Below are 27,684 nucleotides of genomic sequence, written 5' to 3' on the forward strand. Positions count from 1 at the left end.
CAGGTATCACCCATAATAACTCTAAGCAAATTGCTGATGCCTTTAATAACTACTTTACTGAAGCCATTTAAACTCTAGCTAATACATTACCACCTATAACCACTTCCCCACTGAATACCACCAACAGACCAGTTCCTACCTTTTGTATACAACCTGTACCTACATCCCTCATTTGCAACCTCCTTCAAAAACTCAAACTATGCACTCCTTCTGCTGACTGCCTACTAGCAGAATACCTGCAAATTGCCGCTAAAGTCATTGCATATCCCATCTCCATCCTTATAAATAGATCTATTATTGAAAGCACAATCCCCTCCATATGGAACGTCTCCCACATAATCCCTCTACATAAAGGCGGGACGTCTGCTGAGCTCTCCAACTTTCGACCAATCGCCCTACTCTCCCCAATAGCTAAAATAATGGAAAAATGTATCCACCAACAACTACTTCACCACCTTCTACATAATAATCTACTTGCTAACTACCAACATGGCTTTCGACCATTCCACAGCACAACTACCGCCCTGCTATCCTTTGTTGACTGTATAAACAAACAATCGTAACAATAACTCTCTTTCCTCTGCACTTTTTATTGACCTCTCAAAAGCATTTGACATGGTCAACCATCATCTGCTTATTAATGTACTAAAAGCCCAGTCACTTAACCCACAAGCATTACTCTGGTTTACATCTTACTTAGAAAACAGACAGCAAGCTGTGCTTTGGGATAATAATCTTTCTTCCCCCCTGCCTGCGAACATTGGAGTACCTCACGGTTCTATTTTAGGCCCTCTTCTCTCTTCAATATTTATTAATGATCTAAATGCCAAAATCCCTCTAGCCACCTGCATTCAATATACAGATGACTCAACTCTCATATGTTCAGCCAAGTCCACAATTTCGCTCCAGACTCTTACCCAGACAGTATTTAACATTGTTGAAACTTGGTTCATGGAACACTGCCTCCTCCTGAACCCCAAAAAAACAAAACTATTGCTCTTTGTTCCTACACAAAAGTCACCACAAATTCACTTCTCAGTAACCTCTAATAATGGAACTAGCATTTCCCATGACACTACAACCCGTCTCCTGGGAATTACAGTAGACAACAAACTTAGCTTTGATGACCATATAAATACTACCATAAAGACCGTCAACAGAAAACTAGGCTTCCTTTATAGAATCAAACCCTTCCTTACCCCAATAGCTAGAACCACTATTGCCCAAACCCACCTGATCTCTACCCTATTCTATGCTTCAGCCATATATACCAACCTTTCTAAGAACAACCTTAACAAACTATCAACCAGCTATAATAACTTAGCCAGATTCGTCACTGGCTGTCCCTTCAGAGCTCACCACTGCCACAACCTCAAACAACTGGGATGGTTAGAACTCCAGAACCAACTACTTTGTCAACAACTTATCACACAAAAGATCTTCTACAACCCTAATAATACCCCGATCCTCACTAATCTAATAACTCCCTATAAAAGTTTTGCAACATTACACTCTGCTAACAAGCTTCTAGTTTCCACTATAAAATCTAACAAAAAAGCTGGGGACTCACTTTTTACCAACACAGTGGGGAAAAACCTGGAACCAACTTCCAAGTGAGCTCTCAACTCTTACTTCCTCACATCTTTTTAAAAAACACCTAAAAGAATATCTTAAAATATATTGGCTCTGTCCTTGCTCTAACCCAGACTGATACCTCTACTGCCCCCATTGTACTCACTGTACTTCTCTACTCTATTGTTCTATACTGCTCTACTCTACTGTTCTATATTCCCTACCTTATTAACATCTAAGGTAACCTAACGAGATTTTTTCTTCTATTATATTAAAAAAATAAACTCTTTTTTCTTTTATTTTCTCTCATATGTTGCTTTTTCTCAAATTTTAATCTCAGCTTAGACCTACTATTAGGCTCTGTGCAAATTTATCCTCTTGTACAATCGAAACAATGTATAGCATTCTCATGTTGTTATTGTATATATTCTATGTTTTGTTACTACCTATGCCTGGAGCTTTTCTCCCTGGGCCTCTACTGAAATGGGACATATATCCAGTTAGACTAGCCCGGTCAGCAAATGTAAAATAAATAAATAAAAATAAATCTATAGCCACGTCAGCTGTTTTTCATTCCAATGCATCCATGGAAGAAATATGTGCAGCCGCAACATGGCTACTCCCCATACCTTTATCACTCATTACAAATTGAATATGGTTTCCAAGGGAAGAGCATCTTTTGGCTCTATGTTTCTCAGAAATATCCTTCCATAAGGCCACCCAAGACCTAAAGTAGCTGGGGACTGTGTCCCATCTGTCAAGAATAAATGAAGGTTGACAACAACAGATAAAGAAGTTATGTTCATACCATAATGTTCCATCTGTGTTGTTGATCTTCATTCATTCTTGGCATCCCACCCTCCTACCCCCTCCTGTAGACTTCTGGAGGACTGGACTTGTTCTGGTAACCTTTAGGTTTCACCTTGGACATGGTTTCTGTTATTTTTTTTCTATTCTTTGGCTGCAAACTTGATCTGAGGTAATGGACAGTGGGCATTGTGGGTAGAGTCTTAGCTTGAGAGTTTTTTTGGCTGGCACGAGCTGTATAATGGCCAAGCCTGTTCCGAGGATCAGAACAGAGTCCCGTTCATCAAGAATGAATGAAGATCAACAACACAGATGGAATGTTATGGTAATGGTAAAAACGTAACTTTTTGTGAGTTATGAATTACAATATATATTTATCCTTATATGAAAAAATAAAAATGTGTGTGTTGGTTTTGTGAACTGAATCCAAAGACATTTGTATTATGTAGGCTAGGAAATGTAAAATAACTTTAAAGTCAAAACATGGGTTTTCTCTTCAATGAGTTTCCAAAAATGCAGCAACCACTAGGTTTGGCTCCTTTTGCACACATACTTTCCCAGTAAAGTGTGCTTGTCCTGAAAAGGATGTGTTACCTTTGACTATAAATAAGTAGCTTCAAAATAATAGCCACTGTGCTCTCAGAGATGCTTACTCCACCCTTAACAATTCATATCAGTCGATCATATTGCTATCCTTTTCTTTCATGTACAGCCTGCCACTCCTGTTAAAAACCTTCCTAGAGGAAATGAAAATGGAATTGGTGCCCAAAATATAGGAACATTGGTGGCACGAACCGCACTTAAATGTACCATTCTTTTTAATATTATTTGAATCATGTAAGTGTTCCTTATTTCCCCTTTCTAAATACTCTTTCAAGTTAAGATCCCTCCTTCTAACAAACCTAGGGTAAGGAGGTATATGTTCTGAGATATCTTCATTAATTCTCATAACATACCAAAATTTGTTAATAACTTCTTCAGTAAGGTAGGATGTTTCTGAAAATGTATGAATAAATGTACCTGGACCAAAGTTGTTACCTTTAGTGTTCCCAGTAATAGTGTCAGTACCTTTCCCTATAAGTGGAAAATTTTTAATTTCCCTATTTTGTTTTAGAACAGGTGGAGATGGACCCTAGGGGAGGGTGCTGGGAGACTAAATTAGAATATCGCGAATTGCTTTGGCAGTTAAAACTGGATGCAGAAAGGCCCCTGGTTTAAATGACCACATTAATATTGGTAGTGTGTTGAGGATGAGAGCAGCTAGGTTATAGGTACACATAATGCACCTTTTCTTGGTTTTGGGTTCGGCCTCATATTGAACCAATTTTTGTTGGACTTTTTAGACCACTTGTGCTTAATTGTTATAGTTTATTAGATTTTAACATTAAGACTGTGGTTGGAGTTTTTAGGAAATATAATTGATTTTGTATTTTTACAAACAAATACATGTATATTTATTATTTTACACACACACACATATATATATATGTATATATATATATATATATATATGTATATTTCATATACATATATATATACATTTTTTATACAACATTTTTTTTACATTTAGTGTTCCATAGATTGAACAATGTTTTACAAATTTCTTAGTTTCTGTTTTAATTGATTGTAATACAGATGTGGGGTGAACTAGTATTTCTGCATTAAATGTATACATATTTTTATTTGGATTTTCACACATACATACACGAATATTTATTCATTATATTTTTTAGTATGGAACTGTGATTAGGATAGGTCACATGATGGGGTATTTGGTATTTAAGCCCACCAATGGCTTTTGATTTTTTGTTCTGAGGAAGCCTGGGATTGAACCTAGGTGAAAGCGCTTAACTTTTATTCCTTGTCTACCGTGCTGGAACTTTGTGTATTACAAGTGGAATAAACTATTTGAATTTTCAATTTGCTGCCTGACTTTGTGAAACTTCAAGTTAACCAACTGGTTCAGATCCAAGGTGGAGATTGTTTATTGGTAACTCTGGTTTTGTCTTGTATTTGTTAATTATCTTGCTAGTTTCATACCTTTTGGGGAAAAAAAAGATAGACACCAAATTAGCTTGGAGCTCACATTTCTCTCATTTTCTTTCTGTATCAAGATAAACTGCAGCCCATAGTTAATGGGTAAAGGAAGGGGGGACTAGAAGCACTTTATTTTCAACCATAAGTGTAAAGTGATAGAGGGAGTCTGGTTTTTACTGTCATAACTTCTGCATTATACTTATCATTTTGTAATTTATACTGTGGTATTTCATTAATGGATCAGGTGTGGAGATGTTTTTGTAATGTAGTGTATGTGGAGCTTTTCTTTCCAGGTCTTCACTAAAAATGTGATGTACTCACTTCAGTTTACCTGATCATCATGAACACATTCATACATAAATATGTACACAGCACATCATAATAACTTTTACGTTTCATTTTACAGGAATCCTATTGGGCGCACTGGATTGAAAGGCAGAGGACTTCTGGGCAGGTGGGGCCCCAACCATGCTGCTGACCCCATTGTTACAAGGTAGTATCCCAGGCACTAGCTGCATGTAAAGGAGATACCTGTGTTGTATAAGCAAAGGATGAAATGCTGAAAGGCCATAATTTCAGTGGTGTAATAATCTTTACATTAATCAGCTTCTCACAATACTGCAGTAATGTGGAGTGTTATATTATAGAGAATTGCAACCATTCTTTTAAACTTACACAAGTCACTTTTTTTAAAGCATTTGAATTTGACACTTCTCTAAGAAGGATATCGGAAAGGGACATGATGATGGCATTTTCTTGAGTCTGAGAAAGATGCTAGGATAATGGAGTATAACCACTTCTTTGTGTGGTACCTCTAAGTAGTGTAGCACTAGAAAAGGATGCTTAAAAGGGATAGGAGTAACAGCTTCCAGAGCAACACAATGTTTGAGTAATTTAATGCCAGACAAGGGTGCTTAGAAAGAAGAAAATGTACTTTGCTTTATCAGCAGAAGAATATTGTGGGAAAGATGGAGGAGTAATTTCCAGTAATTGCTCAACTCTGAATAACCAAAGATTCTTATGAGGAAGTGGAGAGGAATTCCTCAAGAGTATATACAGCATAATGAAAGTATAGCTTGAGAGTACCCAACTTGAAAAGCCTTTGGAAGGAGCGGGAGAATCCCTTTTGATAAAATTGTTGCATACATTCAGCGAATCTTAGCAGTGCAGGGAGACAGAATGATGCTGACAGGGGCAGGACAGGGAGACAGAATGATGCTAACAAGGGCAGGATAATGTACCCCATCCGTTGCCTAGCACTGCAGTCACACATGAAACTTAAGTGGATAGCATAGTGCTATGCAGGATGGATTATAAGAAGGAGGAGGAGATATAACAATCTCTGAGCTAAATAACTCGGTGACAGTAAAGTTGTGCAGCAGGGAAAGACAAAAATGGTCCAGTGGGCATTATAGTAAAAATAAATAAATTAAATAAAATGCTGGGAAGCGGATTTCAGTGCATATTGTGAACTGAGTAGAAAATAATAGAAAAGCTCACTGAGAAGTAAAAAAAAAAATATGCATAGCTAAACATTTTTTTTTTTACAGGTGGAAGCGAGACAGAAGTGGAAAGATTATTATTCACCCAGAGTCCGAGAAACCCATTTTACAGTTTATCTCAATTAAAAGGCTTGATTGTGGAGAGTGGGCTGTCCCAGGGGTATGTTTCATCATCTGTAATATGAACAGAGATTTTGTTACTTGGCTCAGCAGACTAAATATGGTTTTATGTTACTGTGGTGCTTATTCTTCACATTTGCAACCAGCCACATGGCCCTGTGAGTTGGGACGTAATTAATGTTTCTGTAGCTTAACTTAGTCATGAATTGCAGTGAGAGTTTTACCTTTAATAGAGTGGTTGTCACTGATCTCTTTGGGTTGTAATTATGGGGCTAAGTGTCTCCTCGCTTTCTTATTCTAGGGAATGGTGGATCCAGGAGAAAAGTTATCTGTTACACTGAAGCGGGAGTTTGGAGAAGAAGCACTAAACCTCCTGCAAAAGTCTGAGTCTGAGAAGAAAAAGCTACAGGATAAACTTCAGAAAATCTTCGAAAAAGAAAACTTTGTGGTAAATATAGGCAAGCATTTGTGCTTGTCTGCCTTGGGCATTGTTAGCCTGTCTCAGTTGTTAGTTTAGTTTTTTGTGTTAGAGTGAGTGTGTGTGTGTGTGTGTGTGTGTGTGTGTGTGTGTGTGTGTGTGTGTGTGTGTGTGTGTGTGTGTGTCTGTGTGTCTGTCTGCCTGCCATCATGTGGCTCCTCCCCCTGTTATATGAAAATTCTGAAACAGCATGTATTGTTTATTGTAGTCTGATGGGAATTAGGATTAATGTGTTCCAGTCATTGTTCACTGTTTTGATTTATGTCTCTGTTGTAACATGTTGCTCTGTGTAGACCTGAACTGTGAAGAAAAAACATTTTTTACATTACAGAAATGGAAATTGACAAAGTACAAGAATGAATGAATGTGCAGTCAAACAGTGGATTTTTTTCCCATACTATTTTGAGACTTTCCTTAACAGCTGTTAAATGTATTAATCTTCTGAGTATCTGACTAGGCAACCACTGATTACATATTCTTTAGTGCCTTGAACTGTCTGAGAGTGTCAGGACATAGCGTAACCTGTTCATTAGGACTGTACGTGGAAGCTTAGAATATATTCACTTTGGTACCTCCTTGTACAGTGTAGTGAAGTTTTACACACAGACACACACACACACACACACAGACACAGACACACACACACACACACACACACACACACTTGCACACATTGCTGCTGTACCTTTCTTCTCTAAACTGTCTTGGTACATCAGGGAAATCCCAAAGGCAGTGGTAGTGGCTTGTCTAGTTTTCTTCATAACAAGCTGCCTACTGAATTAGTGTATGGAAAGTTGATCATTCAGCTGGAGGATTCTCTATTGCAAGTAATGCATTTATTTTACAACTTTCTCATAGGCCATTACAACAGTAGTGCTAACCTTCATATTTTAAGTTCTGCAAATGTCTTTCTTTCTGTTTTTATATCAGGCCATTAACTTGCTTTGCAGGAGTACCAGATAACTAAGCCAGGAGGGAAACTCTTGACAGTACTTGCACTGCACACATTTATTCCTTTCTTTCACATCCCTTAACACTTTTTGTTTTAGCAGGTGTGACACACTTTGCCCTCATAATACATTTTTGCATGAAGTTGTACCTCATTCACTACAGAATTTCTCTGCTATAGTGACTCTTGGAATTCTTTTTAGTGTAGAAAAGTTTACATTCAGTGTCTCTGCCTATGGGCGTACATGCCTGGATAGCTCAATTGGTAGAGCATTAGACTTTTAATCTGATGGTCCAGGGTTCAAGTCCCTTTTGGGTTGTGCGCGCTTCTTTAGTTGCTTACAAACTGTGTATGATCTTGACCTTATTTCACATGTGAATATTGCATGATAATCTGAAAAAGTGTAACGATCATTGTTCTGACTGCCAAACCACTGGGGCTCTAAGAAAGGAGGGCCTTTTTCCCCTGGGTTTCAGGCTTCTGGCAAAGGCTCTTGCCTCCCCCATAGTGCCGTTTTTAGGCAAAGTCATGAGCACAAAATTACCAACATGAAAAATTCTTCTAAACAAAATTTAAAGGTCATGCTGCTAAAACTAAGGGTTTTAGCATGAAACTGCACTCCTTGTAAGCATTCCTAGCCCTGGAGGATGCTGACATTTGCGCAGTCACTGAAACCTGGTTCAGAGTTTCAGAGAGCACCCCAGCTTTACCAGTTTACTCATCCTACCATACTTTCAGACCCCAAATGGAGGGCTTCAAAGCCAAAGGAGGTGGGGTTTCAATATTTATCAAAGGCATACACACATCCAGGCTGGTCAAACAGTATGACACACAGGAGACACTCCAGGTGCAGTTAACTGTTGATAAAACACCTATTCAAATCATAGCTAGCTACAGATCTGCAATCATGACTCAGGACGCCCACTCCACCTAACTTGAATCCATCAAGATTTAACCCTCTACTCTGATCCTGGGTGACTTTAACTACCCAACCATAGAGTAGAAAACCTATTTTAGCCCAAACATGAATGTCCAGAGATTCCTCAACTTCATGAATGCCAATGCATTGGATCAGTTGGTCAACACCCCTACAAGAGGTGAAAATATCCTGGACCTTGTCCTAACCAACATGAGTAGCCACTGTAGCACCCCTACAGTGTCAGCCTCCTTGGTAAGATCTAATCATAAAGTGATCACTTTCAAAAGTCACCATCTCCCCTGACCACCCCCCTTGTCAGGGTCAAACAAAAAAAACTTTTCCAAAGCTTACTACAGTCTTATGAGAGCAAGTCTAAGCAGCTTCACAGCCACCATCCCTTCAGTTGGAACTAGTACTAATGTCCAAGCCAACACCCAAAAACTATATGAGCACCTGCATAGGTATATGGACTCAGCAATACCTGACAGGACCAAATCATCTTCCTCAAGAAAGAGTAAACCTGTATGGTGAACAGCAACAGTAAACAAACTGTATAGTAAAAGGAAAGAATTGCTGTCCATGACCAAGAAAGAGCAGGTGCCAGGTTGGAAACAATCTCTCCTTTGTCTGAAATAAGATCACTGGTGAAATCCCCTAAGGCTAACCAAGTCCAAATTGGCCATATCCACTAAAGACAATCACAACACCTTCTTCACATACATCTGCAATCTCAAAGGTAACACCCAAATCTGCTCTGAAGTGGTGGTCAGTAACACCAGATATACAAACACCGTAGATATAACCAACCTGCTGCTTCCCCATCAGTAAATCAAGACATCCCCATCATCTGCCCCACTCCCCTCATCACCAGTGAGCAGGCCTTTAATGCATTCTCCAGTATACAGTCTCCATGGGACACGACAACATCCCTGGCTGTAACCTGCATGAGCTCTCAGCTCCATTAGGCACTCTATTCAATCAAAGCATGAGCACAGGCTTCGTTCCCAGCCAAATGGAGAATAGCCACTGTCATCCCTCTACACAAAGGTGGAGCATCCACTTGCCAAGGCAGTTATAGGCCCATCAGTCTGACTAGCCTAATCTGCAAGGCCATGGAATGCATTGTCATGGACATTATAAACAAGGACATTGGCAATCTCAAAATGTTTGTCCCCACACAGCTTGGTTTTGTCAGAGTGAGAGGATGCCTGTTAAACTTGGTCGACCTCTTCAAAACAGTCACCAAAGTCATGGATGAGGGGAAGACTGTGCACACCACCTACCTTGACCTAGCCAAAGCCTTTGACACTATTCCCCACTTGGGCATAATAGATAAACTCTCCCAGCTAGGCATCAACCCATAAGTTACTAGATGGGTAGCTAACAGGCTCACTGATAGAACCCACTCAGTCAAAACAGGGGAAGCCACCCACAGTAGTAGACCCTTGGGGCCTCTACTGTTTGGGATATACTTTTCTGAGGTGCAAGTCAAAACCAGTGGTGTGTGGCTGACCCAAGTTTGCAGATGACTGCAAGCTAGGCTCTGTCTTAAATTCCCCTTTTGATGAGAACATCCTCCTTCCAAGAGGGCATTACCCAAACTAATGACTGGTGACAGAAGCATGGCCTCAAACTAAATGCCAAGAAATCCCCTTTGGGAAAAATGTCATCCCCACTAATTATCACATTAATAACAATGTACTAAGCATGCAATCAGTCATGAGGGACTTGGGCACCCAGGATGAGAGCAACCTGACTTTTGACCACCACGTTGCCTCTGTTGTATGGAAGGCTTCTTACATGTCCCACCATGATCATAAGTAAGGATATTTCATCCAGGAACAAGGAGGTCATAACATCCCTGTACTCCTTCCTTAACGGACCCATTATCAAGTACATTGCCCCTTCAGCATGTACCTTGCCAAGCATATGCAGCAGCTGGAGAGACAACAGCGATTCCTGACCAGGAAAATCCAGGGTCTCAAACACCTATCCTATACAAATAGGCTAAAAGCCCTGTCCCTCTAGTCAGTCTCAGACTACTCAGAGGTGACCTGTGTCTGGCATACAAGGCCATCTCAGACCCAGCCTTGACGGAGTTGCTGCATATTCATAAGTCAAACTTCACTCACGCAACCCATACACAAGGCCTCAACCTGATCTGTGACATTAATAGAACTTGTTGGTGGGATAGATTTGTGTTCCAAAGACTCCCCCCCCCCCATCTGTGGAATAGACTCCCTCTCCATGTCAAGCAGAGTACCTCTCTAGCTCTCTTTAAGAGGAACCTGGACGACTGGATGGGAAACAGAAAATACACCTGTGGGATCCCACCTGTGTCCCTGTTAGGTAGGGGAAACAGGTGCTGCCTTTGTGGGAACATGGGCAAAATTCTTGGCTAGGCTTATAAGGGCCTCCGGGGCAATAGCCTAGTATCATCCTATGAACCTATGTGCCCCGACTAACTTCATTTTAGGTCACTGTGTTCCTGTATTTCTGTGGAGTTTCCATTTTCTAACTTCCTGTCCTACCACAAAGTCAGGTTTTCTTGGAGTTCTGTCTACATGTCTTCCTAACTTCTCTGCCATTTTGTGTGTTTGTTGTAATATATCTTCATGACAAGGTTCTTTCAGATGTTAGCCTCAAATCTTAGCTGTGAGGTGGACTTCAGTAGTTGTCTTTATTCCTTTTGTAGCTTGTTTTAAATGGATACTTCTGTATGGCTGGATGTTTGATTTGCGCTGTGAGAGGCAAAGGCAAAATGGGGAGAAAATGTTTTGCTAGAGGCTGTTTCCCATATGGGCTAATATTTATTGTTGGCAGTCTGTTGAGAAAATGTCTTGACATTAAACTTCTCTCATCAAGTGCTTTTTTTTTTCTGTGTATATTTATTTCTTGCATTGTACCTGTGACAAATGGTAGCAGGGACTTATTTCTGATTATAAAGTACTTCCAAGCCATCATGAGAGAGGAGCACAAGAAAGGTGGAAAATGAGTTGGAAATTTGGAAATGTTTTACTGGTTTGTCTGAGAGTAGATACACTCTTACAGCCCCCCTTTCACGTTCAGGCTAAGCTAGGGTCAAAGCTTTGGAAATAAACTGCAAAGGAACTGAAGCAAAACACAGGTATTGCTAAATGGATTGTGAAACTAGATTTGTAAGGGAAGAGAAATACCAGTTCTATGAAGTGCATGCATTTTTAGTAGTGTTATGAGACTGCTGTCCTGTCTGGGCTGCTTGTGGGATGCCTTAACTGCTTGTTCAGATTTTACTTTTACCTCCATGAAATCTCCTCTAAAATGTAGTTTTAATGAGACTGTGAAAATGAGTCATAGCTGTAGCAAGAAGTAAAGTATGCAGCTGCTTTCTGCATTGCCCAGAATAGAGCTTGTTTCGGGTATTAGACACCAGACTTTTATGAAACCCATCCGTAGGAACCTTTGCCTGGTTCCTGTACCAATTCCCTGGACCTCACTGGGAGTAGATCTAAATGCAGTCCTTGTCAGTGCACATTCGGTTAGGCAGTAGCCTTCACAGTGAACCGAACGGGTGAAGTTAGTGGATAGAGCTGTGAAATAGTGCATTATCGTGTTACTTTCAGATGAGTTTCTGTCTCTCTCTGTCTGATCCATTTTTCTTGTTCAGTCATTGAGTACCAATGTCATTATGCAGTTGCATCATTTCTGGAATTACTAGAGACCCACATAAAGGAAATTGTAAATAGGAAGCTGAATGGTGGTCTAAGCCATAAACCAGGATGAAAAAACTATGCGATGAAAGAGTTGTACAGCCTGCAAAGTGAGTAAGTGGTTCCAAGCTGAAGCAGATAATGTTCATCATATTGATTACGGCTGCAGTTAGCTAAGCTATATGGGTTATGTCCTGTTAAGAATATAACAGCTGGCCAGCTTCCAAAGTTTCAAGGTACCTTCCAAATGCCCAAAGTGTTAGGCAGCTCTAGCTGAGATGACTAAAAGATAGGTTTGAGTGCCAAGTCCTTCAGAGCTTTCCTGCCACAAAAAAAGAGCATTCCCTCTGTGGGCTTTTGAGGATTGATGGTTGGCTTGTGCTGTGCCATTGCTATACAAATAAGTTCCCATCAGAGAAAAACCTTCCACATTGAAAATGTATTTAGTTTCTTGCTTGGCAGTTTTTTTTTTAAGCTGTGAGTTTGTTTTTGTTGACTTTCATGAGACATAATGGTACTTTTAAACAGGAGTGCACTTTTTCTGTCAGTTTAAAAGTTGTTAAAACATTCTAAAACTATTATTTCTGTGGAGAAACCATATTTATTTTATCTTTGTGGGCTGGCAAAGTATATTGAAGTGCTTTTTACTGTGTTTTATCTGGGGGAAAGAGTTACATTTTAATTAAAGCTCAAAAGTTTTACAAGTTTGTGCTACTTAGATTTTCAAGGAAAGAGGCACCGTGTTTGGCTTGATCATGGAACAAATTACTGGTCCCATGGCCAGTTGTTGTTCAAGCAGCAAACAGAAAACGTTTAACCAAACAGCCGTTGCCACCACGACTGGCAAGTAATTTGCCACAGCCGAGTGAGTCTTCTGTGTCCAAGGTTGGATGTTAGTGTTTCACTGTTGCAGTCATTACATTTGGGTAATCTGCTGGCAGGTTACCCTCAGTTGGCCTGAATAACAAATTCTTGGGTCCTGCGTCAGTTGCTGTCCCTTCTTCTTTGACGTCAGGTCGTCAGGGGTATAAAACATGCAGCCGACGCCATTTTCATCAGTCTTTCTTGCCGCCTGGTGCCCGAAGCAGAAGCAGTTCGCAAGTGCCGGTCGGCTGACTCCTGAAATTTTCGTTTTCAAGTTTCAGAACCGAAGTCTTCAACCTAAAGCTAATTACCCCGTTGGGGAAACTTTTTCTTGCTCCTTACCGGTGTCAGTAAAAGTTAATAATTGTATTACTTGTTGGAAGCAAATATCTCATAAGGATTTTAATTTGTACTGTATTCCTTGCCTAGGCCCTGACCACAATGTGCCTTGCTGTCGGTTTTATGCTAAATTTAATCAAGGCACTATTAAGTGTCAGTATATTTTTGCATCTAAATATTTTGGCTCAAGATTTAACTATCCAGAAATGTCGTTGGTTAGCAATCCAACTACCGGAATACACAAAAAACACAAAGAAAAAGACAGAGACAGACGGTTGAGGTCCAAAACCTACAAAGCTTCTCCTAAGCCAGTCACCGGTTTGCCGGAACTCAGTGAGGCACTTTCTCAGCCCCTGATGCCCACTACTTTTGATTTGCAGGCCTCTACTGAGACCCATTTGGAGTCTGGTATGCCACGAGACACTTAAAGTATTGAACCCACGGATGTCTCTCCCTTAGATGGGTCCGGAGCCACTGAGCAGGCACTGGCTTCTGAGGGTGTTTTCAGGCCTAAAGATTTGTACATTAAACCAACGCCATCTTCAAAACCTAGGCCAAAATCAGCTTCTGTGTCTAAAAAAAATGATGCTTGAGCCACGTGCACAGGCCCCAGTGCCTAAAAAACAAATGATCAAAATGGCTGAGGATTTAATTACCTTGATCAGGGGTTCCAATCCCCCTCCTGCTAAGAGGCCTAGGCAAGGCACTGATTATGAATCATCAGATCAGGTTTCCATTTCTTCTGATTCCTCTTCCGATCAGGAATTATCTATTCCACCTTATGAGGACTCTAATGCAGAAGAAGCCATCCCTTCTGTTTCTCCTCCTGAGGATTTTTCTTTTGGAGAAACTTTGCATACCTTAAGGGAACATTTTCACTGGGAGAGTCAGGATTTTTCAGAATCTAAAGAGACTTGGGGATTTCCTTCTTCTTCCTCAGCATAGGCCTTTGGCTATACCTCCTGTTTTAGACATTGTTGATGATGTTTTCTCAGAATCCAGCATGGCTCTTGATTCCCTGCCTCCGGCTCATAGTAAGCTGGACAGATATTACAGGGTTCCTGACTCCCACAAATTCATTTTTAAAAACCCTACTGCTGACCCTGAAACAATTTCTTAGGGTCCCAAGGGTGTTGAGGCTTCTACTGCTAAAAATCCTACGCCTTCCGATAGAGACTCCAGGGCGCTGGATAGATGGGGTAAGAAGGTTTACACGTCTGCAACCTTGGCAATCCGGGCTTTAAACTGTCATTTTCATATGCTTAAATAACAGCAGCATGTCATGGGCTTACTTAAACAGAAAATTATGTTGATTTCTGACTGTGTGGAGAATACAGTTACAGGATTTATTGCATTCAGCTGAACGTGTTGGAAAGCATACTTTGCAATGTGGTTTTGATTCCTTGGAGGCCTCTTGCAGGGCTGCTGTAACTGGATCTGTGATAGGAAGGCATGCTTGGCTCAAGGAACAAAATCTGCCTGATCATGTTAAAGCAAAATTGTTAGATGCTCCTTTGCAACAGGTCAGTCTATTTGGTAATAAGACAGAAGAAGTTTTGAAAAAGATGGAAGACAAGGCTAAATCTATGCAAACTGTAAAATATTTCCTACAAATGCAGCCGCCCAGGTTCAGCAGGCACTGGCATACTAAGAATTGCTCCTTTCTAGTACCCACCAGAGCTGCTCAGGTCAAACCCAGACACTCCAAAGGCTCCAAGTTTCAGTCACAAGGAACTTAGAGAACAAAACAATGGGGTGCCTCCACCTCCAAATCTGGAAGTAGCAAGGCACCTCCATACGGTAAACCGTCTCAAGGACTTTCCTCTGCCGTCACCAAGCACTTATCTTTTGGAAGCCCCTATGGGGGGAAAGCTGGCACTTCATGCACAAACTTGGCATCGAATTACCCAGGACAAGTGGGTTTTAAAGATAGTATCCCAGGGATACAGATTTCATTTCCACACGTTGCCAATCCTGAACAGATTGCCAGATCTGCCTCCAAATCAGTGGGTAAAGGCCCAGAAACAAGTTATGTCCCTCATGGATATGGGGGCTATTCAACCAGTACCAGAAAAGGGACTGGGTTTTTATTCAAGACTTTTCCTGGTACCCAGAAAAGACAAATCATGGTGTCCAATTCTAGATTTATCCATTCTAAATACATTCTTGGACATTCCAAAATTCAAGATGCTGACTCTACAACTAGGCAGGGATGCCTGGTTGGTAACTCTAGACTTAAGAGGCTTACCTGCATATCCCAATCAGGGAATCTTGCAGAAGATACCTCCGCTTCAAAGTAGGCTATTTGCATTACCAGTTCTCTGCACTACCCTTTGGCTTATCTACTGCACCCAGGGTCTTCACAAAGTGCCTGGCACCAGTAATTGCTTTTTGCAGACAAAGAAACATCCAAATTTATCCTTATCTGGATGATTGTCTAATTCAGGCAGAAAACAAGGACACTCTTCTACAGCATCTGGCATTTGTAAAAAGGCTTCTAACTTGTCTAGGGTACACTGTAAACGAAAAGAAATCACAACTGGTACCTTCTCAAATAATTACATTCCTGGGTGCAAGCTTGAATACAACTGCCCAGATGACTTGCCTCATGCCAGAAAAACAAATTCAATTGATGACTTACTTCAAACAAGTGGCCACAAAAACCCAGCTATCTGCAAGACAAATCCTGCAGGCCTTGGGGTTCATGGCTTCCTGCATTCTACTAATTCCATATGCAAGACTGCATATGACGAAACTTCAGTGGTATCTAAAAAGTTTATGGAGTCAACATTGTCACAGCCTGGAAACAATGATTCCTATCATTCCTTGCTGCAGCAGGAGTTCCTATGGTGGGCAGAGGCCTGTCACCAAAACAAGGGACTGTCATTCTTTCTACCCCCTGCCACCCGAACCCAGACTACAGACGCATCAGATTATGCTTGGGGGGGCCCATCTGGCAGGGAGATGCATTCAGGGCGAATGGAGCCCAAATCAAATGCACCTGCATATCAACCAGAAAGAAATGCTAGCTGTACAGAATACTTTGACAGCTTTCAAGGACTTTCTTCATCCAGAACAACTACTGATAAAGATGGACAACACCACAGTTATGTGGTACATAAACAAGCAGAGGGGTACCCATTCCTACCACCTTTGCAGACTAGCCATGGCTTTGTGGCACACAGCCTTGACTTACCAAATACATCTACAAGCTCAATTCCTACCAGGAAAGCAAAATACTCTGGCAGATGAACTAAGCAGGAATATTATGGACCCACACGAATAGAAACTGGATCCACAAATCTTTAGCATGTTGACACAAACATGGGGGGGAGACCATAGATCTTTTTGCCTTTCCCCAAAACTATCATTTGGACAAATCCTGCACAAGAATCCATCACAAAAAAGCTTGGAAAGTGGATGCTCTATCCTTCAGCTGGAAAAACCTATCAGTCTATGCCTTTCCCCCTCTGCCTCTGCTCTCCAAAGTTTTACTAAAAGTCAGAGAAGTAAAACCGAAAATGATTCTGATTGCTCCGGACTGGCCTCGCCAACACTGGTACCCGCTCCTATGCAATATGTCACACCTTCCTCCGTGGTACCTGCCTCAGACACCTTATCTACTCTCTCAGCAGAACTATCAAATTCTGCACACTCCGCTCCAAACTCTGAATCTTGCAGCATGGCTAATCAACTAATTTCACCAGTTACATCTCTCAGTAAACCTGTGATGGATGTCATTTTGGAGGCTAGAAGGCCTAGTACTAGAAAATATTATGCTGATAAATGGAAAAGATTCTGTGCCTGGAACCAAGCACAAGGAATAAACACAGCAGTGCCCAATATTCCTCAGATTCTACAATATTTAACTGAGATGCTTCACAAGGGCCTATCTTTTTCTTCTATAAAAATCCATGCCTCTGCCATTTTGGCTCATTACAACACAGAGCCTCCTCTCTTTTCTCATCCCCTGCTAAAGCAGTACCTCAGGGGGGGCAAAAATTTGAGACCTCCCAGGAGAGCACCAACTCCTGCATGGGACCTTAATTTTGTGCTGGAAAAACTCATCCTACCTTCGTTTGAACCAGCTGCTACTGCAGACATAAAATTTCTCTCTTGGAAGACAGCTTTCCTTTTAGCAGTCACTTCAGCTAGAAGGATTTCAGAACTACAGGCTCTCATGGCAGTGGAACCTTTCATTATCTTTTACCTGGACAGGGTAGCTCTCAGGATCAATCCATCCTTTATGCCTAAAGTGGTATCTAGTGTGGCTCTTAATCAGACCATTCATCTGCCAACTTTTTTCCCAAATCCACAGAACAAGGGGGAGCGGATTCTGCATTCATTGGATGTACACAGACAACTAAGATTCTACTTAAACAAGACAAAATCTCTAAGAAAATCTGAGCAATTACTAGTGGCATTTGCTGCAGGGGCAGAGGTGAAGGCTATTTCAAAGCAGACTATTTCAAAATGGATAAGCCATTGTATTCGTATATGCTACATGCTCCATGGTAAACCTGTCCCCAAGGGGATCAGATCCCATTCCACCAGGGCTGCATCTACTTCTGCAGCCTTTCTCAGAGGGGTTCCTACCAGAGACATTCTAGAAGCTGCTACTTGGAGCTCAGTTCATAAGTTCAAACATTACCATTTACCTTTCTTCTCTAAATCCAGAGCTGGCTTTGCCACTGCTGTCCTGCAGGGCCTTATAGCTGCTCCTAATGCTGTTTAACTCCATCCTCCAAACCATAGCTTTGGGATTCTACCCAAATGTAATGACTGCAACAGTGAAACACGAAGAACATAGTACAGTTGTGTACACTTACCGTAAATGTAGATGTCCAAGTGTATTCACTGTTGCAGTCCTGGTTACCCAACCCGCCAGCCCCCTATTTCTCTCTTATTATACCTTTTCTTTCTTTTACTATGCTCAAAAGACTTTTTGGTGTATTTGCTTTTATTTGGAGGTATATTTTTTGTGTTCTAAATTACATGCATATATTTATTTTGCTCCCCGTTTGGGGGGCACCTGACATCTGGGGCAAGAAAAACTGATGAAAATGGCATTGGCTGCATGTTTTATACCCCCTGACGTCCTGGAAGAGAAGGGACAGTAATCGACACAGGACCCAAGACTTTGTTATTCAGGCTGACTGAGGGCAGCCTGGCAGCAGATTACCCAAATGTAATGATTGCAACAGTGAATACACTCGAACATCTACATTTATGGTAAGTGTACACAACTGTACTTTTCTCAGACTGTTCATCTTTTTTCCCCCCCCTGGATTAGCTGAATTTTCTGCAGCTTTTGTTATCCTCTTATTGGGCAAGGTATAGAGCCACCTTTGTTATCCTTGTGAGAAGGGGCAAGGAGAGTACCATTGATTAGTTGGAATGTTGTGCCATCCCTGGGGAAGCTGCTGCTACCATTAGTAAAATTACTTGCCTCAGTTTTTTCTGGCAAAAATGAAACGGAAAACTAAGCATTTATTTTCTCCTGAACTAGTCCCACTGGACAGGAGCAGTTTATTAGGTCTGGTTTCAGGATCTTGTACAGGCTGTTGACCTTTTTTATAAGGCAGCTTCTGGTCTTTTTCAAAAGAGACTCAAGATTGTAAATATGTGGAGAAATGTGAAGGTGTAGATGTAAGGTTTTCTCCTCTGATTGCTATGGAGCACAATCTCACTGTACAGATGATGTGAATTCCTTCAGAGCAAAATTATGTGGCAGACAAGCTGGGCAGGACAAAGACAGACCCTCACAAATGAAAATTAGAAGGGGAGGTCTTCTAAAATTTGATTCATCTATGAGGGGTCAAGTAGACCTTTTGCCTCTTGTCTGAACAATCAGCTGGCAAAATTCTGCTCCAGGACTCCATGCAAGAATGCCTGGAAGACAGATGCCTTTTGTTTTCCTTGGACAGAAATGTTTTTGTATGTCTTTCCACTGATAACTAGGGTACTGCTGATGATTCAGAAGGCCTCCTCCAAGATCATTGCAGTGGCTCCATTCTGGTCGAGCCAACAGTGGTTCTCCCTTCTCTTGGAATTGTTTGAGATTGGATATGTTTGTACAAGAGCAGGAGTGTTTGATGCATCCTGATCCCAAACAACTTCAAATGACTGCCTGCATGATAGGTGCCTAAAAGATGTTAAGATCCTGTTTGCTGAGGACATGCAGCAGGTACTAATGGAAGCAAGAAAGCCTGCTTCTCGAAAAGCATCTATAAGCAAATGGGAAGAGTTTTTTGATTGGTGCCAACAAAATAACCAGCACCCATTCAGAGCTATTGTTTCTCTGATTTTACAATATTCATTCCAGTTACTTTTTGTATGGCCTACCTTACTCCTCTGTCAAGGTTCATTTGTCAGCCATTTCAGTATATCTGCCCACCGGTCCCACTCTTTCAATGCATTCTTATATCAAACTGTTTTTGAAAGGGGTATTATATGAGAGACCTCCATGAAAACTGATAGCTCTTCTTTAGGATGTTAATTTTGTATCAGAGAATCTAACACTTGCTGCACTTGATAAAGTTTGACTAGCTGGCATGAAGTTCCTAACATGTTAAACAGTTTTTTCAATTGCTCTGACGTCTGTAAGCAGATTGTCTGAGCTGCAAGCCCTTATGGTGAGTGAATCCTATCTCATTTTCACAAGGACCATGTTTCTCTGAGAACTAATCCTACTTTTTTACCTGAAGTGTTATCTGTGTTTACTTTAAGCCAAACTGTCCATCTCCCTGTGTTTTTCACTGAACCCAAAAATGAGGGAGAAAGGATACTCCATTCCTTGAATGTCCACAGACAAGTCTGGTATTTATCGCTTCATAACATAATCTTTTAGAACTTGCTATCAATCATTTCTTGTGAAGGTAAGATGGGACAGCCTATGTCAAAACAATTTCCAAATGGTTGTCTCGGGCTTATTATCTTTTGTTATTCCCTTCACAACAAAACTTTTCCAGGCTTGGTCAAGGTACACTCCACCAGGGCCTTTACTTCTCATATGACTTATGGAAAGGATTGGAAACTAGAATTCTAAAATCAGCAGCTTGATCCTGTGTACATACTTTTACAAAGCACTTCAAGCTGCATTCATTCTCTAGGTTTGTGTCAGACTTTGCCTGGACCCTTTCCCTTTCACCTCCCATATGTTTTAAGCTATTTTAATCTACTTGTATAGCTAAGGCTACTGCAGCAGTTGTCAGAATGCTGAACATAATACAACTGTGTAAGTAAACTTACCATAACAGTAGGTGTGCGAATGATCACTGCTGCAGTAGCCGCTTCCTCCCTCTCCTCATCCCCCTCATTTATTTGCTGTTTTTTTAATGTCAGGATACAGACATTCATTTTTTTTATTAATCCTAGTTATGCAGTCTCTGATAGAGTGCTTTGAAGGGCTTGCTGTCCAAATGCCATCTTTTATTCAGTTTAGCTTGAGCTGTCTAACTGTTTGGGCTCATGGGAGGTGCCCTGAAGCTTTAAAAACTGTGCAGCTGTTACTTCCTTAATAGGTTAACCCACATAGCTTAGGCTAGTGCAGAAATTGATTATTCAAACGCTGTTATGCTAAGTGTACTTAAACAGCTGCACGGTCTCATTACTCAATAAGATGTCTTTTGAAAAGTGCTGCATTTTTACGTACTGAAATAATTATAAAGCAGAAATGCTGAAATAACGTCCTATTTGAATTAAGTTCTGGACATCAACATCCATGATAAATAAAACCAAGATAATTAACTTTAAAGTGATGGTATGATAGAATATAATAGAAACAGAGAAGCAGATGGTAATGCTAAAGCTTCTTCTTCTTCTTTTTCTTTCGGCTGTAACCATTAGGGGTCGCCACAGCAGATCATCTGTTTCCTTTTCTTCCTGTCCTCTGTATCTTGCTCTGTCACACCAACCACCTGCCTGTCCTGTCTCACCACATCCATAAACCTTATCTTAGGTCTTCCTCTTTTCCTCTTACCTGGCAGCTTCATCCTTAGCATCCTTTCTCCAATATACCCAGCATCCCTCCTCAGCATATGTCCAAACCAACGCAATCTCACCTCTCTAGCTTTGTCTCCAAACCGTCCAACCTGGGCTGACCCTCTAATATACTGATTCCTAATCCTGTCCATCCTAGTCACACCCAGTGCAAATCTTAACATCTTTAACTCTGCCACATCCAGCTGTGACTCGTGCCTTTTTGTCAATGCCACCCTCTCCAACCCATATAACATAGCTGGTCTCGCTACCCTCTTGTAGGCCTTCCCTTTCACTCTTACTGGTACTCGTCTGTCACAAATCACTCCTGACACTCTTCTCCACCCCCTCCACCCTACGTGTACTCTCTTCTTCACCTCTCTTCCACACTCGCCATTACTCTGAACTGTTGATCCCAAGTATTTAAACTCCTCCACCTTTGCCAACTCTACTCCCTGCATCCTCACCATTCCTCTATCCTCCCTCTCATTCACACACATATATTCTGTCTTAGTCCTGCTGACCTTCATTCTTCTCCTCTCTAGAGCATTTCTCCACCTCTCTAGGGTCTCCTCAACCTGTTCCCTACTCTCACTACATGTCACAATGTCATCTGCAAACATCATAGTCCACGGGGACTCCTGTCTGATCTTGTCTGTGAACTTCATCACCACTGCAAATAAGAAAGGGCTCAGAGCTGATCCTTGATTGTAATCCCACCTCCACCTTAAATGCATCTGTCACTCCCACTGCAGATCTCACCACTGTCACACTACCCTTGCACATATCCTGTACCACTCTTGCATACTTCTCTGCCACTCCCGAATTCCTCATACAATACCACAGCTTCTCTCTAGGCACCCTGTCATATGCTTTCTCTAAGTCCACAAAGACACAATGCAACTCCTTCTGACCTTCTCTGTACTTCTTCATCAACACTCTCAGAGCAAACATCACATCTGTAGTGCTCTTTCCTGGCATGAAACCATACTGCTGATCACTAATCACCACCTTCCTTCTTAACCTAGCTTCCACTACTCTTTCCCATAATTTCATTCTGTGACTGATCAATTTTATCCCTTTGTAGTTACTACAGCTCTACACATCACCCTTATTCTTAAAAATCAGTACCAAAACACTTTTTCTCCACTCCTCAGCCATCCTCTCATTTTCCAAGATTTCATTAAACAATCTGGTTAAAAATTCCAGTGCCATTTCTCCTAAACACCTCCAAGCTTCCCACATGTATGTCATTTGGACCAACAGACTTTCCATTCTTCATCCTCTTCATAGCTATCCTTACTTCCTCCTTGCTAATCCATTGCACTTCCTGATTCACCATCCCCACATCATCCAACCTTCTCTCTCTCTCATTCTCTTCATTCATCAGCCCTTCAAAGTACTCTTTCCATCTCCTCAACACACACTCCTCGCTTGTTAGTACATTTCCCTTATTATCCTTTATCACCATTACCTGCTGCACATCTTTCCTAGCTCTGTCCCTCTGTCTAGCCAGTCGGTACCTATTTAGGCAGTTTGGATGCACAAAAGTTACTGCTTTGCACAGGCATTACAGATCCCAAATGTATATCCCCTTAGAGAAGATTGTGGAAAAAATTATGAAAATGCATGAAATGTAAGTAGCTTAAACTGATAAAAGTGGGACAAAGGTCCAAACAATAGGGACAATTTTTAAATATTGCCAAGTTGAGAAAATAACAGGTTTTGCATTAACATGAATTTTCTAAAGGGTATGAAGTCTGAAACTCAAATGTCTGTCATTATTTTCTAAGTTCAGTCTTTAATAATTGCCACTATTTTGCTAGAAAACCACAATTTTATACAAAAAATGGAGCAAATATATGAGGCAAAAATGTGGACATTCTGTGAAAATCTGTACAGCTGAGAGGTATGTGTACTGCATCTTCACATAATTGTTTGATGCCCTTCAGTGCATGAAGCATTGTCACCGCAAAAGTTTTTTTTTTTTTTTTAATTCATAATAAGTGTTTGTGTGTCACCCAACATTTCTGAAGCGAAAGTGGAATGGAATTCAGCATAAAAGAATCTAAAAGAGCAACTACCTTGCCACCCTTTGAGTAACAGTTGGTTCAAAAGATATAACCAAATTTTCTTAGAAATATATATTTTTTTTAAGTAGCAGTGTTCATGAATGGGAAGCTACCATAGGCTGGATTGAGGAATTCCATTTACATTTTATGTGATTATATCTCACATCACCTCGTGTATGAACAAAAGTACTTGCACTTGAAGATACAGCTGTAAGTGCTTGTGTAGAGCTCTCATGCTGCATGCAGATCACTACTGAAGCAGAACATCTACACAGGATTTGTAGAGCCATACATAAGTAGCTATAGCCTGCAAATGAATGAAAATAAATTGGGGACAAGGTATACTGTACATGAGCAGACTGCAGAGAGTGGAAGGGTATTAGAAGATAAGGTGGCATCGTGTTCTTTGAGTTATGGTGGTGTTCATATGCAAGTGTACCATTTAGGACTCAGGTAGGTGTGTGTGTGTGTGTGTGTGTGTGTGTGTGTGTGTGTGTGTGTGTGTGTGTGTGTGTGTGCACGTGTGTGTGTGTATGTGTGTGTGTGTGTGTGTGTGTGTGTGTGTGTGTGTGTGTGTGTGTGTGTGTGTGCGTGTGTGTGTGTGTGTGTGTGTGTGTGTGTGTGTGTGTGTGTGTGTGTGTGTGTGTGTGTGCGTGGGGCAGTCCTACAAATCTATTTTGGAGGATAGTGCCCTGTGATGGATACTATTGATAAGGTAAATGCAGACTTTGTGTGTGTGTAAGGCAGTCATACAAATCTATTTTGGAGGACAGTGCCCTATGATGGATACTATTGATAAGGTAAATGCAGACTTTGTAACCAGAGATCCAATGTTGTCTTTTCCATCCGCCTCATAGGTTCATACTAGGCTATCTGCCCTAGGGCATTTATAAGCCTAGCCCAGAGTTTTGTGGCTTTCGCCACCCCTTTAGTTCGAAGGATACTATGCCCATTATTTTGCTGTGCCTCTGTCGAGCAGTGACACTGAGGTAATCCCTGGGGTGTACCTGCGATCTCCCATCCATTGGTCAAGATTTCTCTTGAACAAAGCCAGCGAGGTGCTCTGCCTCACATGTACCGGGATTTTGTTCCACAGCATAGGGAGTCTCTGGGTGATGAATCTGTCCCTCCAGCACGTCCTATTAATAACAGTGTTAAGGTTTAAGTCTCTTGCCCTTGTAGTTCTGATGGATTTAGATTTTTTGAGGTGAAGCATGTTCATTAATTCCGGATTGGACATGGCCTTGTATGTCAGGCACAGGTCACCTCTGAGCAGACGGTAAGCGACTGAGTAGAGCTGGAGTTCCTTCAGTCGGGCAGCATAAGACATATTTTTTTGAGACCCTTTATCCTTTTGGTGAGGAACTTTTGGGGCCTTTCCAATTGCTGCAGGTGTCTGGTCAGATACATTCCGAATGGGGCATTGTACTCAATCATTGGTCTGATGAGTGATGAGTACAGGGGAACGATGACCTCCCTTGATCTAGATGTGAATCCTTTTGTAATCAGGTGGGCAATGTAGAAGGTCTTTCTAACTACTTTGGCAACGTGAGTGTCAAATGAAAGGTTACTGTCAACCTGGGTCCCCAGATCCCTGATAACCTCTTCTGTGCTTAGTGGATTGCCACCTATATGGTAGCTAGGGGTAACCTTGTTTTTCCCGAAGGGTATGACTATGCATTTTTGGCGTTTAACTTTAGGCCATGGTTATCCGCTTCCATGAGACCCTTCTGAAGGATATCTGTGTCAGATGGGTTTTCAACTATGGTGCCCAGTTTGCAGTCATCTGCAAACTTTGTCAGCCATAATCCTCCTGTGTTTGCTTGTACTTCTGAAAAGTAGATGCCGAACAAGAGTGGGCCCAGGACTGAGCCCTGTGGGACACCACTTGTGATGGGCTTAGAGTCTGACATGGCGCCAGCATTGGCTATGTCAGCAATGGTTATGTCTGATCCAAATGGATTCTTGGCTGGCAATTTAGATTTTGGCTTCAAGGCTCAAGCTCCTTCATCATCCCATAATATACCAACAACTCTACTGCCCTCAGATTTTGTATGATGTGCTAAATGATGGACGTGTTCTCCAGGACTCTGCTGCTTTCAGCAAAGTGATTCTTTATACTAGCTTTTTGTCCCATTGTTTTTGCCTTTCTCTTCTTCCACTTTGGGTACCTGTTTTGGAGATTAAAAAAAAGTTATTTGTTTAGATTTAGTTGTTAGAAGTAGTAAGTCAAGTGTATTGGGTGTTTTTCCTTCCAGACTTATTCTAGTCAAAAACAATTGTGTTTTGATACGTTTGGTTTCACTTGTGGAAAACTTTCCCTCCTTTTTTCTGGTTAACATTTTATTGTAATGTGTGTATGTGTGTGTGTATGTATCATGCCTCAGAAGGCTTCAGGTTTTAAAAAGTATGTGGCCTTCAACCATAAGATTCCACAGCAGGATCCAAATGATAAATGTGTCTACTGTTTTGGCTGTGCCCACCTTGAGGAACATTATGAGATTTGCTCTTCTTTTGGACCTAAAGCTTTATCTGATCTTCACTCCATGCTGGTTCTGAAGGGTCTAATCCCTGCCCAAGTGAGAAATTTAGGATTTTCTCTATCAGGGTCGGCTTTCAAAAAAATTTCCTGATAAGGCAAGGAAGGACAAACCCAAGGGGAGAGAGAGAGAGAGAGTTGGAGACAGAGACAGGGATCTAGACAGGGATCTATTTAAGGAAAGCTCCAAAGAGCATCAGAAAAATTCTCCAGAGCCTTTTACCCTGCAGGGATTTGAGTAAGATGTTGAGGACTTTTGTGAAGACTGAAATCCAGTCAGGGGGTTATTTACTTCATGCCCCCACCCCGTAAGACCCTGCCTTTTCACACCTGTTTATCTCCTTCCATATCACTGCTGCAGTATTCATTACAGTAGGGTTCCCCTGCCAAGACCCTTCACTTTCACACCTGTTTATCTCCTTCCATATCACTGCTGCAGTATTCATTACAGTAGAGATCCCCTGCCAAGGGTAGCCTGGCGACCAACCAGTATACCATGTGTGCTCCTCGTGTGGTGTAGGGCATAAAGGTGTGATGTCTGGACATACTATCCTCAGAACTTCTTTGCTACCAGTCCAAATGCCATGTTTTGAAAGTCTGAATGCCTATTCCATTGCTCGTCACCAAGCCATTGCAGATAAGTGTCCCATTCTGGGTTTGCTTTCCTTATGTTTTTCTTTGCATTATTGTTGCTTGTGGGGGTTTCATGTCATCCAGGAAGAGTAAATGCCAGTGTGGGAGACAGATTCTTAATAAAGACAGTCACAAAATGTGTTTGTCTTGGCACCTCTCCTGATCATACTTCCTGTGCTGTCAAGCCTTTGTTCCCAAGACCCTTCATAGCAGACCGTCTTCTTTGGGGCTTCATCTGGAAAATCAGCGCCTTAAGCTTTTAGCTAAGTAATCCATGGAGGGTACTTCCCACTCTGAGGAAAGAAGGCCAAAAAAGCTGGACGGAATCTTCTGTTGTTCAGACTCTGCTGGACATCTCTCCCGAGGTGAGTGTTTGCCAGAAGATTTGCCAGAGTTCATTGTTTGATTTCTCTGCAATGACTGGGTTGGAGTCCTGGAGGGATCCGACTTCTAGCACATCTGTGGACGCATTGCAGGCATCTGTCTGTGACATACAGGGGGAGCCATGGTTGATTATCTCCAAAGGGCCTAGTAGGGTTCCTCAAATTCTTGTCAGAGAAGAATTCCCTGTGACCATTATTGAATGCTATCCTGGGTCAGAGCCTTCTACTTTTCATAAGGCAGACATCTCACTTAAAAAAAACAAAAAAAAAAACAAAAGACTAAGCATATTCCTTCAGTACCTAAGGATCCACAGTGTGAATGGCAGTCATTTACTTGCTGCTTGTTAAGTGCTCTGATGGCCTTGACACCTCTTCAGGGAGCTTCTTTCCCTACCCTGTCTTGGTCTTCTAACCTACTTAAATGACCTAGGGAACAGGACTCCTCTGAGGAGGAGACAGATTCAGATGAGGAATCCCTTGCCTACTCTTCCCAGATTCCTCCCATTTAGACTGTGGGTCAGAAGAAAAGGAATCTACTAGCCCTGATACTTCCTTTTGAAGAGATTTCTTTTGGGGACACCATGTTCTAGAATGATGGAGTTCTTTAAATGGGATTGTGCTGGGGTTTCTGAGATAGAAAAAAATATTATGAGTTGCTGTGGATGAATTCTCTCAAGACCTTCTGCTGTTCCTCCTGTTATGGATGCTTTGTTGGATGCATTTTCTAATGCTTCTAAAGCTCTGGATTCTCAGCCCCTTGCTCCTATGAAACCTGATGTTCTGTAGGGTGCCTGAAGATGG

General features: G+C 41.4%; 1 protein-coding gene and 1 non-coding gene across 3 annotated transcripts in view; both read left to right on the forward strand.

The window, feature by feature from the left end:
- Positions 1-27,684, forward strand: part of NUDT9 (nudix hydrolase 9) — a 394,594-nt gene that overhangs the window by 183,073 nt on the left and 183,837 nt on the right. For both annotated transcript variants that reach the window (XM_044086274.1, XM_044086275.1), the window contains exons 4-6: positions 4,823-4,909; positions 5,967-6,078; positions 6,340-6,486. In XM_044086274.1, the coding sequence (XP_043942209.1) occupies positions 4,823-4,909; positions 5,967-6,078; positions 6,340-6,486 (346 nt within the window). The remainder of the gene's footprint in view (positions 1-4,822; positions 4,910-5,966; positions 6,079-6,339; positions 6,487-27,684) is intronic.
- On the forward strand, positions 7,712-7,783 carry TRNAK-UUU. Its single transcript has one exon. It is a non-coding gene; the product is annotated as a tRNA-Lys (tRNA).

The sequence above is a fragment of the Protopterus annectens genome, chromosome 10.part0 (genome assembly GCF_019279795.1).
Source record: "Protopterus annectens isolate FY-2018-M chromosome 10.part0, PAN1.0, whole genome shotgun sequence".
Classification (NCBI taxonomy): domain Eukaryota; kingdom Metazoa; phylum Chordata; order Ceratodontiformes; family Protopteridae; genus Protopterus; species Protopterus annectens.